The 13,492-nt window shown below is 42.0% G+C and overlaps 1 protein-coding gene across 3 annotated transcripts; it reads right to left on the reverse strand.

The window, feature by feature from the left end:
* Positions 1 to 772: 772 nt before the first annotated feature.
* Positions 773 to 9,456, reverse strand: RBM11 (RNA binding motif protein 11). 3 transcript variants are annotated; one of them, XM_052794539.1, is made up of 6 exons: positions 7,909 to 8,945; positions 6,691 to 7,124; positions 4,936 to 5,098; positions 3,941 to 4,019; positions 3,085 to 3,178; positions 773 to 1,161 (listed from the first exon to the last, which is right to left on the reverse strand). In XM_052794539.1, exons 2-6 carry the CDS (start codon positions 6,691 to 6,693, stop codon positions 829 to 831), a joined length of 672 nt encoding a protein of 223 aa, XP_052650499.1. In that variant the 5' UTR covers positions 6,694 to 7,124; positions 7,909 to 8,945; the 3' UTR covers positions 773 to 828. The 3 variants fall into 3 exon arrangements, with proteins under 3 accessions (XP_052650499.1, XP_052650501.1, XP_052650498.1); XM_052794541.1 differs by lacking the exons at positions 6,691 to 7,124; positions 7,909 to 8,945 and adding an exon at positions 9,237 to 9,456 and having other exon boundaries at positions 773 to 1,047; XM_052794538.1 differs by having other exon boundaries at positions 6,691 to 8,945.
* Between the last annotated feature and the right edge of the window lie 4,036 nt (positions 9,457 to 13,492).

A 13,492-nucleotide genomic window follows, 5' to 3' on the forward strand; every position in this document is an offset into this window, starting at 1 on the left:
TCCACTGACTCATCCTTTTGTGCTATTAATTAGATGAGATACTCATTAAATTTTTCATCCATTTGTTACAGTGAACATTTAGATTCTCAAATAAGTGAATAAAACACTAGAGTAACTTTATAGATAGAAAGATGCATATATATGCATGTAGTTCTAGTCAGTACATAACTGCAGCCATAAAGTAGATACATTCATTTGAGTATTGATACATATGTAAGTCTTGTAGTTAGTGCAAATGCCCATGTTTTACTTCAAATTTACTACTGGAAAAAAACAGTTTCAATAACCATACAAGGTGATCCTAACTGAAAGTAACAACAGAGCTAAATCAGAAAAGAGGAAAAGTTATAGGTGTTGATACTTCAGTGACAAGCACGTCTCTGAAGTGACACTTCGGATTTCTAGCCTGCTCACTTCAATGGCTCCAAAAAATTCTTACACCATACACAAAAATACATCCCTTAAGTGATGAAAGTGATGCATATGCTTCATGAGTGACTGAAATTATGTATTTTCATAAAGTTTCTATATTAGTGAAATAATAGCCTTCTATGATTCTTGGGGAGGGGGGAGAAACCAACTAGGTTTTTACCTTTATTAGGAAAGCTTTATCTTCTTAAGTGTTTCCTATACCTTAAATAGTACTTTCCTCTTTAAATATGTTGAGATTAAATGAAGTATCAGTACACTTTATGCACAACACATTTCAAAAATAATATGAATCTTGAACATTTTTTTTAATAAAGTGCAAAGATGAAAGATTTAATCTCTCTCAAATAAAAATAACAAATATAATTTAAAAAAAAGATGAAACCAGTTAACACAGTATTAATGCGTCTTTTTCTTGGCTTTGCGCTTCTTGTATTTTTGGTCATGCTTTCTTTGTTTCTTTTTGTCATCCTCAATACTAGTGTCACCGTCACAACTTTGCTGTTCTCTCTTTCTTTTAGAGGTGCTTTTATCCACCTGGTGCACTTCACAGTCACTTGAATGTGGCAGGGCCAATTCTAAAGAACTCTGTGCAGATTTAAAATTTGCAGCTTGATTCTGATAGAGAGAAAAGGATAAATTTGAAGGCAGTGGTGGAGTCATCTGATAGTAAGGAAATTGTTGACCCATTGGACTCTGTACTGTGTACTGCTGTACTAAAAAATGGTTTGTCTAGAGAAATAGAAACTTGAGTTGTTAACACTGTAAGGAGAAAGTTCTGAGGAGTTTAATTTTGCATGCATTACAGCTTCTACAATGAAACTACTGATAAATTATAAAATAACATAACACAGAACATTTGAGAGTAAAACTCATATTTTATTATATCAACTAGTATAGTTGGAAAAAGTAGACATTCACGGCAAAGTTAGAACAGAGACATAATCTGATTTAAGATTAAACTGCCAGTTAGTCTTTGTGTAAGGTAATCAACATGGCATTCCTTTCATTTTTACATCTATGTATGTTACAAACATTTGTAACTGCAATGCCTATTGTTAATGTAAAGACATGCACATCTGCAATTTTTTTTAACCTGGTTTAACTAATTTTAAAGTTAATGTGGAACAAAGCATTCCAACAAGGTATAGTGAATCCCTAGATCAAAGCACTTGGAACAACACAGTAAGTGCCCAGCTTCTTGCTACAGTCCCTAAAGTATCCCAAGAGTCCCTCTCATACAAAATGCACAGCCCAAATACAGAAATAGAACTACAAAGGTCAGAAAAGAGTAGCTTTCTACTGACTGGCAGTAACCAGAAAAATTAGGGGGAGCATGTCTGAGTATGTTATATGTGCAGACAGACTCCAAGTGAGTAACCTGCCTGGCTCACCCAAATAAAGGTGAGGTAGATGTGTGAAGTTGTACATGTGACGAGGTCGCTTCCTGCTGAAGCTGCAACAAACTGTCATTGGAGACATACTGCAATACCATCCCTTCCAGCAAACAGAAAATAGGATGAAGTTGGTCGTGTGTGCCGGTCTGCTGAGTTTGGTCTCTCGGTGTTTACATACTACATTGTTCCTGAGGCGTGGGTTCACCAGCAAGCATAGCGGGGGAGATAGTACACTCCCAAGCCTTCCAACCACAATGGAGGGGATGGGAAAGTTTCTGCAAGCACCAGCTCTTCTGAGGGCACAGCCTGGTACGAGGGGAGGCAGGCCGCCACCGTATCTGTGCAACAGGGAACAGACCCCCTCCATCCTCCTGCTCAGATTGCAGCTAGCAAGAGTCATCTATCCAGACTTCACCCCTTCTACAGTTACAAAGGGCTGGCCATTCCCCAGTCAGACTGGGTGGCAGCAGTACTGTCCACAGTTGGTACCTCACATTAAATGCTGGGTTTCTTCACTCCTACCAATCCATACTGATCAGATTCAGAAGCTCCATGATGTGTTTGGTGAGTAGGGCTTGGCCCACACCTTGCCATCTGAAGAGACCTGTTCCCTTGCCTTGTGGAATGGCTCACACAAAAGAGATTAGGACAAGAATGGCCCCGTGCACCAGAGTCTGTTAGAGAGGAAGTAGAATATGGGTTCTCACTGTCTAGTGCTGTGAAAGTAAATCATGAATGTGAGAACTGCAGGGGCATGTGCAGGTTCCAGCCAGAAACCCTCAAACTGTTGTTGCCTGAACTTGGGCAGTGGTTGGGCAAGTTTTAGGCTTGGTTTTAGGACATTTCAAGCTTTTGATGGGCATTTCTGAATTGAGTAGAAAAGCTAAGAGGTTCTGACTGAATTAACTGTATATGGAGAAGCTATTGCTTGCATGTTTATAATTTTACTAGGTTAGCTTGTGTCACCAAGGGGATTTGATCTGGAGCACAGTACAGGAAAGAGCTCGCTCTGTAGACTGACATTTTTAGCCTCCCTAAGCTATATACCTTTAAGACACTCCTGCAGTAAGAAAATGGTTTGGTTTGGTAGATCCCCTGTTATTATAGTACCCTAAAGTGCTAAAATGAACAGACCTAATACAGTCAAAGTTAGCAGCCTAAACCACATTTTAAGACATTAAATAAGCACTGTGTTTGCAGAAAAGCAGAATACATCCAACTTCATAAAAAAGCTCCCAAATTTTTAACGCAAACTCACCATCTGTTGAAAGCCTGAGTATTCATGAGGTAAACTATTGTTCATTGGAAAAGGAGTAGCAGGAAATGGAGGATTTCCATAAGGCTCTTGATACCTAGAAAAAACAAGCAAACATACAGATTCTAGACATCCACCATATACCGCTTACCAGAGTGCTGAGACTTAACTCTTGGGCTATAATGAGTATATCCAAGAGGAGAATTGAGATATTAACAACTGCTTCCATGAAAAAAAGCCCTGATAAAACAAGGAAAATACACCCAAAGGCTCAATTAATGAGTAATCTTCACGTGTACTTAAGTGCAGATGCAGAAGAGTTCTGGATTTCACCACAGGAGTTTAGCTTCCACAGAGAGTTCTGTCACATTTGTAACTAAAAATGTTGAAACATTGAAAAATACTGAATCTGGGGTGTTCAGACTTCCATTATAACAGGTTTATAACCTGTGCATTCATATGTGCATGACAGCTGCTTGTACTTACAGACACAAAAAATACAGATATAAACTCAGTGGGGTTTAGAAAGATTATCTCCATTGTCAGATTTTTTTCCCCTAAGAACTGCAAACATTGTTACTACAAACATCATATTTCAGTATTTTCTCATGGTCCTTTATCTTGCAGAAACAAATAAAGAATGGAAAACTCAGGCTAACTGAACCTCTAGCAAGCTAAACAACCAAACATTAAAATTAACTACAGCCCACTGCAAGTCATCAGTAAGGATGCAATTAAAGCATGCAACAGCTGTTTTAACAAAAAGCCTGAAGATTGCTCTACCACATGAACTGATTTTCTTAATAAGATTTTTAAAAAATTACAATCATACGGTTCATTCACAGGTGGTTTTTGTTACCTATACGAAGGTGAATATAAGTCAGTATGGTTCTCAAAACCATGCGTAGGGCTGTTTAGTTCTGGTGAGCGAGAACTCCCTGTAAATAAGACAAGAACATAATGACTATTCAGTTATGACTATTCAATTAACAAGTCAAAAACACAGAAAGTGTTCTGTGTCATCTGTAGTGTGCTATTATATCTAAGGTAGTATATAAAGATAAGCTGCCATTTTATGGCAGATAATCTATAGCATCACTTTACTGCTTGAAAATGTTCATTTATCATTTATTCACTTACAGAAGCATAAATCAAGGCTATTGAAGTAATCAAGAACACAATAATTCCCATTCAGTTACAGACACAGCAGATGCTTCTGGTTTTAGGAACCTCAGCCATTCTACTTAAACCCAGCAACTGCTCTGTACAGCCTTTGAAGTAAGGAGTGCACAGCGCATAGTGGGAACACAAGTCCTTAATATTTGGGTTGCAAATGCTGCCTGCATTAGCTTTCTAGGTGGTTTATTTTCATAAACATAAAACTAAGAATGCGACTGATTTGACTATATTCTTTGAACTACAATCCCTTCCACTTAAAACGACAGTTCTGATAACTCTCTGGCTTTAGTATAAAAACTATCAAACAGCATGATAGTTGCTGCACTTACTGAATCAACTTTTCCTGCCAGACTGCAAGTTAAAGTCACACCATGATTCCTAACTGTAATCTGGCATGAAAACCTATGTTACTATGTTTTCCATATAGTGTGGTCTGAGCTGGCTTGCAGGTTATGCTGTTCTGAACCAACCTATTGTATTTTCTTAGTAAACAAAAAATAGAAACACTGAATCCTTCCCTACGTAAAAGCAACAAGTTTTTGTTTCTTAAAAAAAAAAAGGACTGTAATTTGTTCCAACTATAAATTGTCATCTTTGTAAAAGACTGTAGGAGTCAAAAATAGTCATTAAAAAAAATATTTACAAAGACTTAATCATTAAGACTACTAAACATACCAAGCCGACACTGCACTTTAATTGGCCTTCCATACAAACGTATTCCATTCAGCAAAGCTATTGCATAAGGCACTGATTCTCTGTGCTTAAAGCAGACAAATCCAAAAGACTTAGTTCCTCCTTCTTCGTCCTTACACATCGTCACATCGGTTAATGGTCCAGCCTGAAAGAAATTTGTATTATTTTATCAGAGAAATTAACAGTGACATTTCATTCTGAGTACTTCATGATGTATATTCTGCCATTATCAGAAACAGTGTATATTTCTTAGTATAAGAATCTCTACTTCATTTTGAAAATGTCTCTCCACATTCCCCAAGCTGAAATTCTGAGCCTTCTACAAACAAAAATCAGCTCCATGAAACGTTAAAAGAGAACCAAGCATCAGTCCATGGGTGATGTCTAGTCTTTAACAATCAGATTATTTAAATTATATTTAAAATATGATGATAGGTGCTGCAAGGGGGAAGACTAATCTGCTGACTCCATAGCAAGAGTTACGTTATGTCTGTACAGCTGCTAGTACAATTATTACAGAGGTTTTTCGCACAAACATAACTAAGCAAACTGATAACATCAGCTACGTAAAAGTGACCTACTCCATTAATATGCTTCTATTTTACTCACGCTTAAATTCCTAAAACAGGCAGCATCAACACTGTCAGAAAGCAAACCTGAATAGGGAGTAGTGCTTCTGGAACCACCACAAAACAGAATTTTCTGTACTGCCTAACCCTCATCACAACTGCATGGCAAGGAATCAAGAGACCCTATCATCTCATCAGAGATAACGTACTGTTTCTGCTCAATACACCCCCCCCCCCCAAAAAAAACCCCAAACCCCACCAACAAAACAAAACCCCGAACTACACCCTTTGGCTGAAGTATCTTCATTGAAAAGTTCCATCTCTGCCTACATATACCATTTTAATCCTTGCATAGTACTTCTAGAACCAAATTAATGCAGTGATATTCCCATAAATACTGGTTCCATTTTCAAAGAAACTGTCCAAACTACGCATCTATATGGCTGATTTAGGAGAGTGAAAAGAAGTGGCCAACAGCAGTCTCCTGCCACAGCTCAGGAGTGTTAAGGATGCAACAACTTAACTTTAGGAGGATATAATAACCAGATGATCAATGAAGTGAATGTAAGTTACAAAAAAATCCATCACTAAAAAAAATTACTGAATGTCTAAATTACTGTAGTAGATGGAGTATTCATTGTTCTGAATCAAAAAATAGCACTCATCGGTAGAACTGGCTTCCACTACTACTACTGATGCAGTATGTACTTTTCAGCAAAAGTTGCTCCGAAGTCATCTATAGCTTCAGGCAAACACAAGTTAACTCATAACAGCTCTACAGCAATTAAACTGCATAAACAGTTGAACATTCAAAATAAACACACAGCATATGCTTAGATGAAGAAAATAAGCCATAGAAAGTAATCTACTTTATTATTCTGCATTTTCAACGATTACTGTCAAACAACAAATCTGCAATTTGTCTGCTATAAGTGATGAGGTGGAGCCATCTCCCTTATTATACCCTCCATGTTGTCAGACTGAGGATATTAAGGATTGTCATCTGTGATAATAATATCTGATTGCTTTATGCTTTTGCCAGCTGTGTATAAACTAATCCTCAATTAAATAAGTGTTTTTGCTGAAAAATGAAACTCCCCTACTCCCAACCCTGGTGAAAGTAGGGGGATGTCATATAGACAAACACAAAGGATCAAAAATAACGTACCATTTTTTATTATTGGTGCAGAAGGTGATCAGGCGGTAAAGCAACAGATACTACCTAGGTTGTCCTGTGCAGGGAATCTTCAAAATGCTGATCTCGTCTTTCCAAATATCTTGAAGTTCAGTGGGGGTTTGGGGGGGTTGGTTTGGGGGTTTTTTTTTTGTTCTTTTTGGTTTGGTTTTGGTTTTTTTTTGGGGGGGTGGTGTGTTTGTTTTTAAAGAAGGGATTTCAGTAAGATTCTGAACATGTTTATTTTTGCTTGACTTGGCTCCTTAAGGCATTTTTGTTGTTCTGCACTACACTGCAGTTTTTAAAAAAATTATATCTATCCAGTCTTCTGATTATTATTTGCCTAACAAGGAGGATCTGGTTCTTCAAGAACTAGAAGCAACAAACTCAAGTCCTTTGCAGATCAGTCTTTTAAATATGTAGTCTTCCTGTTCATAAATAAAATTTTAATAGTTTTGAGGTAATAATAGATACTTGCTCGTAATTTGATGGGGGAAAAGCTACAGGTCAGGAGCGCATCTTTAGGACTATGCCATGGCAGGAATATTGAACTGTATACTTTCCAAGAAAGGACAATACTGCAATGAGAAGCATATGCTGTTGCAGCAAAAGACAGAGAAACTTGAGTGAGAACAAGATGAAGAGAAGGAAAAAGGTAAGTAGGTGTTATTGGGATGACCTAAAGACCCAGATAAAAGTCAGCAGTTGGATGACTGCTGCAGATTATGCAGGGGAGTCATACAAAACTACATTCTGAGAGCATACACTTCTTTTTATCACTTTTGTACCAGAATTTGTATGGTATTATTCCTATCCCCGGTAAGATAAGTTTAGGTTTTCTTAACCTAACATTTACAGTTAAACAGCAGACTACTGTTTAGTATTGACAACAGGTAGGAATACTGCATAGAAAATAAGGAAAAAAGGAAAAAAAAAAGAAGAAACAACTGTTTCTTAGCTAATTTTAGGGAAAAGTTAAAAACTGAAAGTTAGGAAGAGATGGGAACCGCTAAAAACCCAAAGGGCTAGAATATACCAAACAAAGAGGCCTTCCAATGCAAATGGGGTAGCATGCTGAGGTCTTCCCTAGTTAACAAGACAAGTATCAGATTACTCAGTGGAATAAAACTGGTAAGTAGAAATAGTTCTGATTAGCAAATGAAGTAGCAAGAGAACAGATGATTCTGCCCCCCTATTTTTTTGCAAACTCACCAGAAGGAAGCAAGGTTCATTCTTAGACTGGGGGAAATGAGTGGATTGGTAGAAGCAAGTTTATCACCATGCTGTTAGCTAAACTGTCCAGTCAGAGTCTGGGACCTTTTAGCTTGACAGAGGCTGACTGGATCACGCCAGGAGGAAAAAAAAAACCCAAAACACAAAACAAACACACCATAAACAAATTGAGGAAAAGCCCATAATCAGCAACTATTATCAATCCACCTTGAAATTTGATGCTTGCATTAGTGATAAAATGCTCCCTCCTCCTCTCCATATCTTCCCCCCTCTTTTCCTTACTCCTTTCAGGTTAACAAGCCCAGCTTAGCCAGAGACGTTGCCCATGTGAGACCAAAACTGAAGCCAAGTCAGTGTCCTAATACTTTCTGTCTTTGCCATTTTCTTTCTTCCTTGGCATGCCTTATTTCCAAAGAAAGAGAATTAAGCCCAGCTTTGATACGGGTCCAGCTACTTCGTATTTTCCCACCACCTCCCTGAAAATCCCACCGATGGAGCTTTTAATATCTTCTCAAGCATTAAAACGTAAAACGTTTTGATATAAAGGCCATTTATAGGTGAAAGTCCAGAGCCCCACCTGCAGATCATTCCTATTGCCTCTCGCACTCTGCTAATAGTTTCAGCCTTGCTCCACACATTTTCGGGTTTTACACTAATTTTTCTTAATCAAATCATTGATCAAAAATGGATTGCTCAGAATATATTAAAAAGAGCGTAAAAAAGATTTTTCCTCGGGGATTTTAAAAAGCATCTTTAAGTTACTTAACTTCCTCACTAACTTGGGGCCCATCTGCGGCACCGAAACTTGCACACCCGGGAGGAGACAAAACCGAGGAAGGGAGGGGAGACGGGCGGGACGGGCACCGCTCCCGCCCGCAGCGCGCCCAGGGTCACGGAGCCGCAGCGGCGGCCGCGAACGGGAGAGATACAAAGCGGGCTCCTGTCCCCGCGGACCGCCGGGCGCGGAGGCCTGCGGACGGCAGGCGCCGGCCGCTGCACCCCGCGGTGCGGTGCGGTGCGGTGCGCTGCCGGCCGGTCCCGGCCGCGCCCGCCCGGCGAGCTTCGCGCTCTCCGGCCGCTCACAGCGCTTCGCTCCTGCGGCGGAGGCTGCCGCTGCCGCGGCCGCTCCCCGGCGCGGAGCTCCGGCGCAGCGAGCCGCAGCCCGGGGCCGGGCCGGGCCTCGGCATCGCCTCGCCCCGACCCGGCCCGGCCCGGCCCCGGGGACGACCCGGCCGCCGCGCCCGGCTGGCGCCCGCCGAGGGCTCCGCCCCGCGGCCCCGTCCCGCCCCTGGGGGCCCGCCCTCCACCTGCAGGAAGAGCTCGTAGAGGATCTCCTCCCGCACGCGGCTCTCCAGGTTCCCCACGAACAGCGTCCGCTCCGCCTCCTCGGACCGCCCCGGCGAGGACATGGCGCCGCTGCCGCCGCCGGTCCCACCGAGGGAGGGGATGGGGGACGCGCCCCCGCTGCCGCAAAGCGCCGCGCGACGGGGCGCGTTGCTGGGGCGCGGACTCGGTGTCCTAGCAACGCGGGAGCGCGGGCGGGCTGCCGGAGGGCTTCGTGCGGGGGGAGGAGCGTCGCGTAGAGACGGGGGCGTCGTGCGGGTCCGCTGTGACGGGGCGGGACGGGACGCGGTCGGTGCGGGTCCGGGTCCGGGTCCGGCCGGAGGCCTTCCCACAGCTACGGCAGGGCTACGTTTTATGTAACGGCGTGTTTGAGAGACGCTACGTGTGCAGTCAGTTGGTGCCAGACGCGGCAGGCCCTCGCTCGTGCCGTTACTCTGCGGGGAACTTCACCGGTTTAAGACGTTTCCTTCGTTTTTTCTTGCTCGGGTTTTCCCCGCTGACCGGAGGAAAAGATTGTTATCGCCAGACCTACCGGTGGAAGCGTGTATTGTACAGGAACATGGCCTCGGGGAGAAGTACGTGTGCCCCTGGAGTATTTCCTTCTCGTCTGTGTGAAAGTGCAGGCGGGCGGTGAGGAACTGGCAGAAAACCCCATAACCGTACGAAAACAGAGCTGAAAAGCTCTGTTCTCCGCTTGCCGCCTTGTGGGCCAGGTGGGTACTGCAGCTGCTGGAGGAGGGCCGGGTGACAAGTACTTCAGAAACCTTTAAAACCCTGGGGTGTTTTAGTCATCAGTAGGATAAAGCGTTGTGATAGTTACTAATAAAATACACATGTAAAGTGTTGGATGTTGTTCCTTTCTCAAGATTTAAAAAGAACTGGAATATGATTGCTGTTTACACGTTCCTTTTCCGGGTTAAGTAAAGGTGGCTCGTCCACTTAGGTAAAGACTGGTGATTAGTCTCTTTCAGCAGGATAGATGACGCACCATGACTCCAAGCCCCTTGTCGTCCCTACATACTACTAATGCCCTATCCAGTCTCGCTCACCCTTCCGCCCTTCGGCACTCCTGGAGGTCCAGCTCCCACCTCAGATAGATAGAAAGAATCAGTTTATTTACGATTCATTAGTTCATACAATTGCAATTCATTAATTCGTTAAGATCTTAAAATAGTCTGTGCTTGACTAGCAAATACATGTACAATATCTATTGACATAAATAGCGCCCGATTTGATAGACGACGAGTGACCTTTTCCTGTCGGGAACTGGACAGTCCTAGTTCTGCGAACAGTTTGTAGGTGCCTTGATACCACTTGCCACATGCTCCTGTAGGAAATCCAATAAATTTAATAGTAGTGGCATTCATCAGTTCTTCAACTTGATCTTTAAGATGTTGGTGTTTGTTTTCTCTGCTGCTGCATCTGCCAAAGATGTTGATTTACTCTCGTACCTAACTGTGATGTCTACTATAATGGCCTGACCTCCTTTAACGAATACCAGGTCTGGTTTGTATAATTAATTTTATTCATCTTTCAGCAGCGGCTCCTGGAATACTACCCAATCTTTCTTTTTGGCTTCATCCACCAAAAATTCACATAGTTGGTTATGTCTCTTAATCCTAGCGTCTTGCACCGTGGGGCAGTATCCAATAATATGCGAGCAGGTCTCATTCTCTGCCTGACAATGCCAACAAAATTTAATCTGAGTGTCTTGTCTGCCCCTTGCCAAAAATTCTCTTGTGGGGTAGACGTTAGCTCTTAGCTGTAATGCCGTGATGAGCTTTCTGTCGGGAATGCCTCTGTAATGCTCAGCCCAGCTGTTACTGATTTTATCCTTCTCAAAGTTGGAAATTCCATGTCCCTGGGATAACAGCTTGGTCCAATTCACAAATTCCTGGTTTTGCCAGTTACAGGGCCTCAGAAAGATTATTTTTGGAGCAGATATCTCCCATTCCGAGACTGGTTGCTCACTGCCTACTTCCTCCGAAATCACCATGACCGCTTTAGGGTACCAAATTTTTGGAATTTTATCCTATCTCCTACTGCTGCGATCCATAATCTTTCAAATTCTTTCTCAATACCCTCTTGTCGAATGACTGCTCTTATTGTCTCATCCAAAGACTGCGGAATTCTGTTTAGTCTTTGAGCCTGTACACTAGGGATCAACCCCGAGAATCTGGTAATACCCAGGCCTCCACCCTGAGTGCTGGAATATAGGATGGCGTCACAGGTACATGCTGGTAGAGGTAACCATTCCTTGATGGCAGCTTGAATTGCCAAATCCAGGGTTTCCAGGTACATAGCTTTTACGTCGGCCTGGTCTGCTATGTAAATCCATCACGGAATAGTATATTCTTCCAAGGTGTCAGCTTTCTGAAATGGCTTCAGTGAAGCCTTCCCAATCTGTTGCAATGACCCCTTCACTTTTTCCAGTAGCTCTGGTTTTGATACTCCAGTCCATGAGTCAATACATAGGCCCAGGTACTTCTCAGAGCTACCAGATTCAGTCATACTGAGGGGAGTGCTGTTAATTGTCCATGAAGGACAGTCATTGATCATATATGAATCTTTCGCAGGCTTAATGTAAAAGCCGTGGCACTTCTCCCCTTGTGTCGAGGCCAGTTAGATCACAAAAGACCTCCAAATTTTCAATATTTTTCTGCATTCCTTCCCATGAACCACTCAGCAGTACCAAGTCGTCTGCAAAAGCCATAGTTGTTATATTTTTCAAGTAGCGTTGGAACCCACATCCTTCCTCCTCTAACTTACACAGCAGGGGGTCCACAGGTTAAGTTAAATAAAATTGGAGACATTGGATCACCCTGTTTTACACCAATCCGAATCCCAATGGGATCCGACTGTTTATTCTTCAGGTCAATACGGGTGTATTTAAAGCTGAAGTTATACCTGTGTTATAACCCGCTGTTGCATGGTTGCTGCAAACAGGTTTCAAGCATATACACACATTTAACATTCAGTATGTATTTTTCAAGTGTTATTTTACAAAGGAGCACATTTTCAGAAGTCATCCTGATGACAGCAATGTGAAAAATAGTATTAAAGAAAATTTTTTTTCCCAAGCATAGATGGTGTGCTTTGCCTCAATGCCCATTATTTTCTAATGGAGTCTTAGTTACTGACTTGTCAAGTCTATTTAGAAAGGGATTATCAATTTACAGGAATTACAAGCCTCAGTGTAGAATACATAATAAGTCTCAAATTTCTTCAAGCCAGTCAGGGTTTTTGCCTTTGTAATCTTTAGGCAGCTTTTTTTCATAGTTAAACATACCGCATTGCAAAAGCCGCCTGTGATTTCGTCTTGCCTGAAAGGGAAGAGTGCCCTTAACTAGTGGTTAGAGAGGAATTTTTCTGGAGAAGTGGCTTGCTTCATAAGAGAAATGAGAATTATGGCAATTATTATGAGAATGGGATTTCCCAAGATTACAAAATCCTTGTGGGTAGAGAGAAGATTAGAAGGGGAAATACATTTACACGTGACCACAGTTCAGGATATCAAGTCTTGAGTAAGAATTCGATCTTAATCTTGAAAACTGTGCTGTAATGTTTTTAGCTGTTATTTTATCAAAACCTTTGGGGGTAAACTGAGTTGTAAAAGTGCCATTCTGTTTCCTGTAAATCGTCGTAATCTTGTACTGTCATAAAATGAAGTATTTATGTATTTTTTCCAAATTGAATACTTGGCCAGTCTTGAGGGGGTTTTAATAGCTGGCAGGCTGTGGGATCCCCAAAAAGCATCGGGGTTCATTCAGGAGGTACAACTCCTATGGTCCTGACCACTGTGGGACACAGTCTGAGTGCTGAAGAGGCAGTGCCAGCATCCTCCACTGGTTTGCATAAAGGACTTTCGGAGCAGGTAACTCTGAATTTCAGTGTGAGAAGAAGTGTATTCTTGTGAGAAAAGCAGTTGACATAACAATATGCAGCAAAGCAGGATGGGCAGTAGATGAACTTTAAGGGTCTTACATCTGTTTGTGACCTTGTACCTGAAAATCAGGGTATCCTTGAAGGATTTACCTGACAGTGGGATGTCAGTAGAAACTACAGTGTAAATAGTAACAGTAGTTAAGATTTATTAATTTCTAAGTGGCATAAGTGCCACTTGGTGAACAAAGTCCCCTTGTCATATGACAGAGAGGTGAGTCCAACAGAGGTGAGTTCAACATTCTGATCAATAAATACTGCAAAACTTTCTGGGCAC

This window comes from Harpia harpyja, chromosome 8 (genome assembly GCF_026419915.1).
Source record: "Harpia harpyja isolate bHarHar1 chromosome 8, bHarHar1 primary haplotype, whole genome shotgun sequence".
Classification (NCBI taxonomy): domain Eukaryota; kingdom Metazoa; phylum Chordata; class Aves; order Accipitriformes; family Accipitridae; genus Harpia; species Harpia harpyja.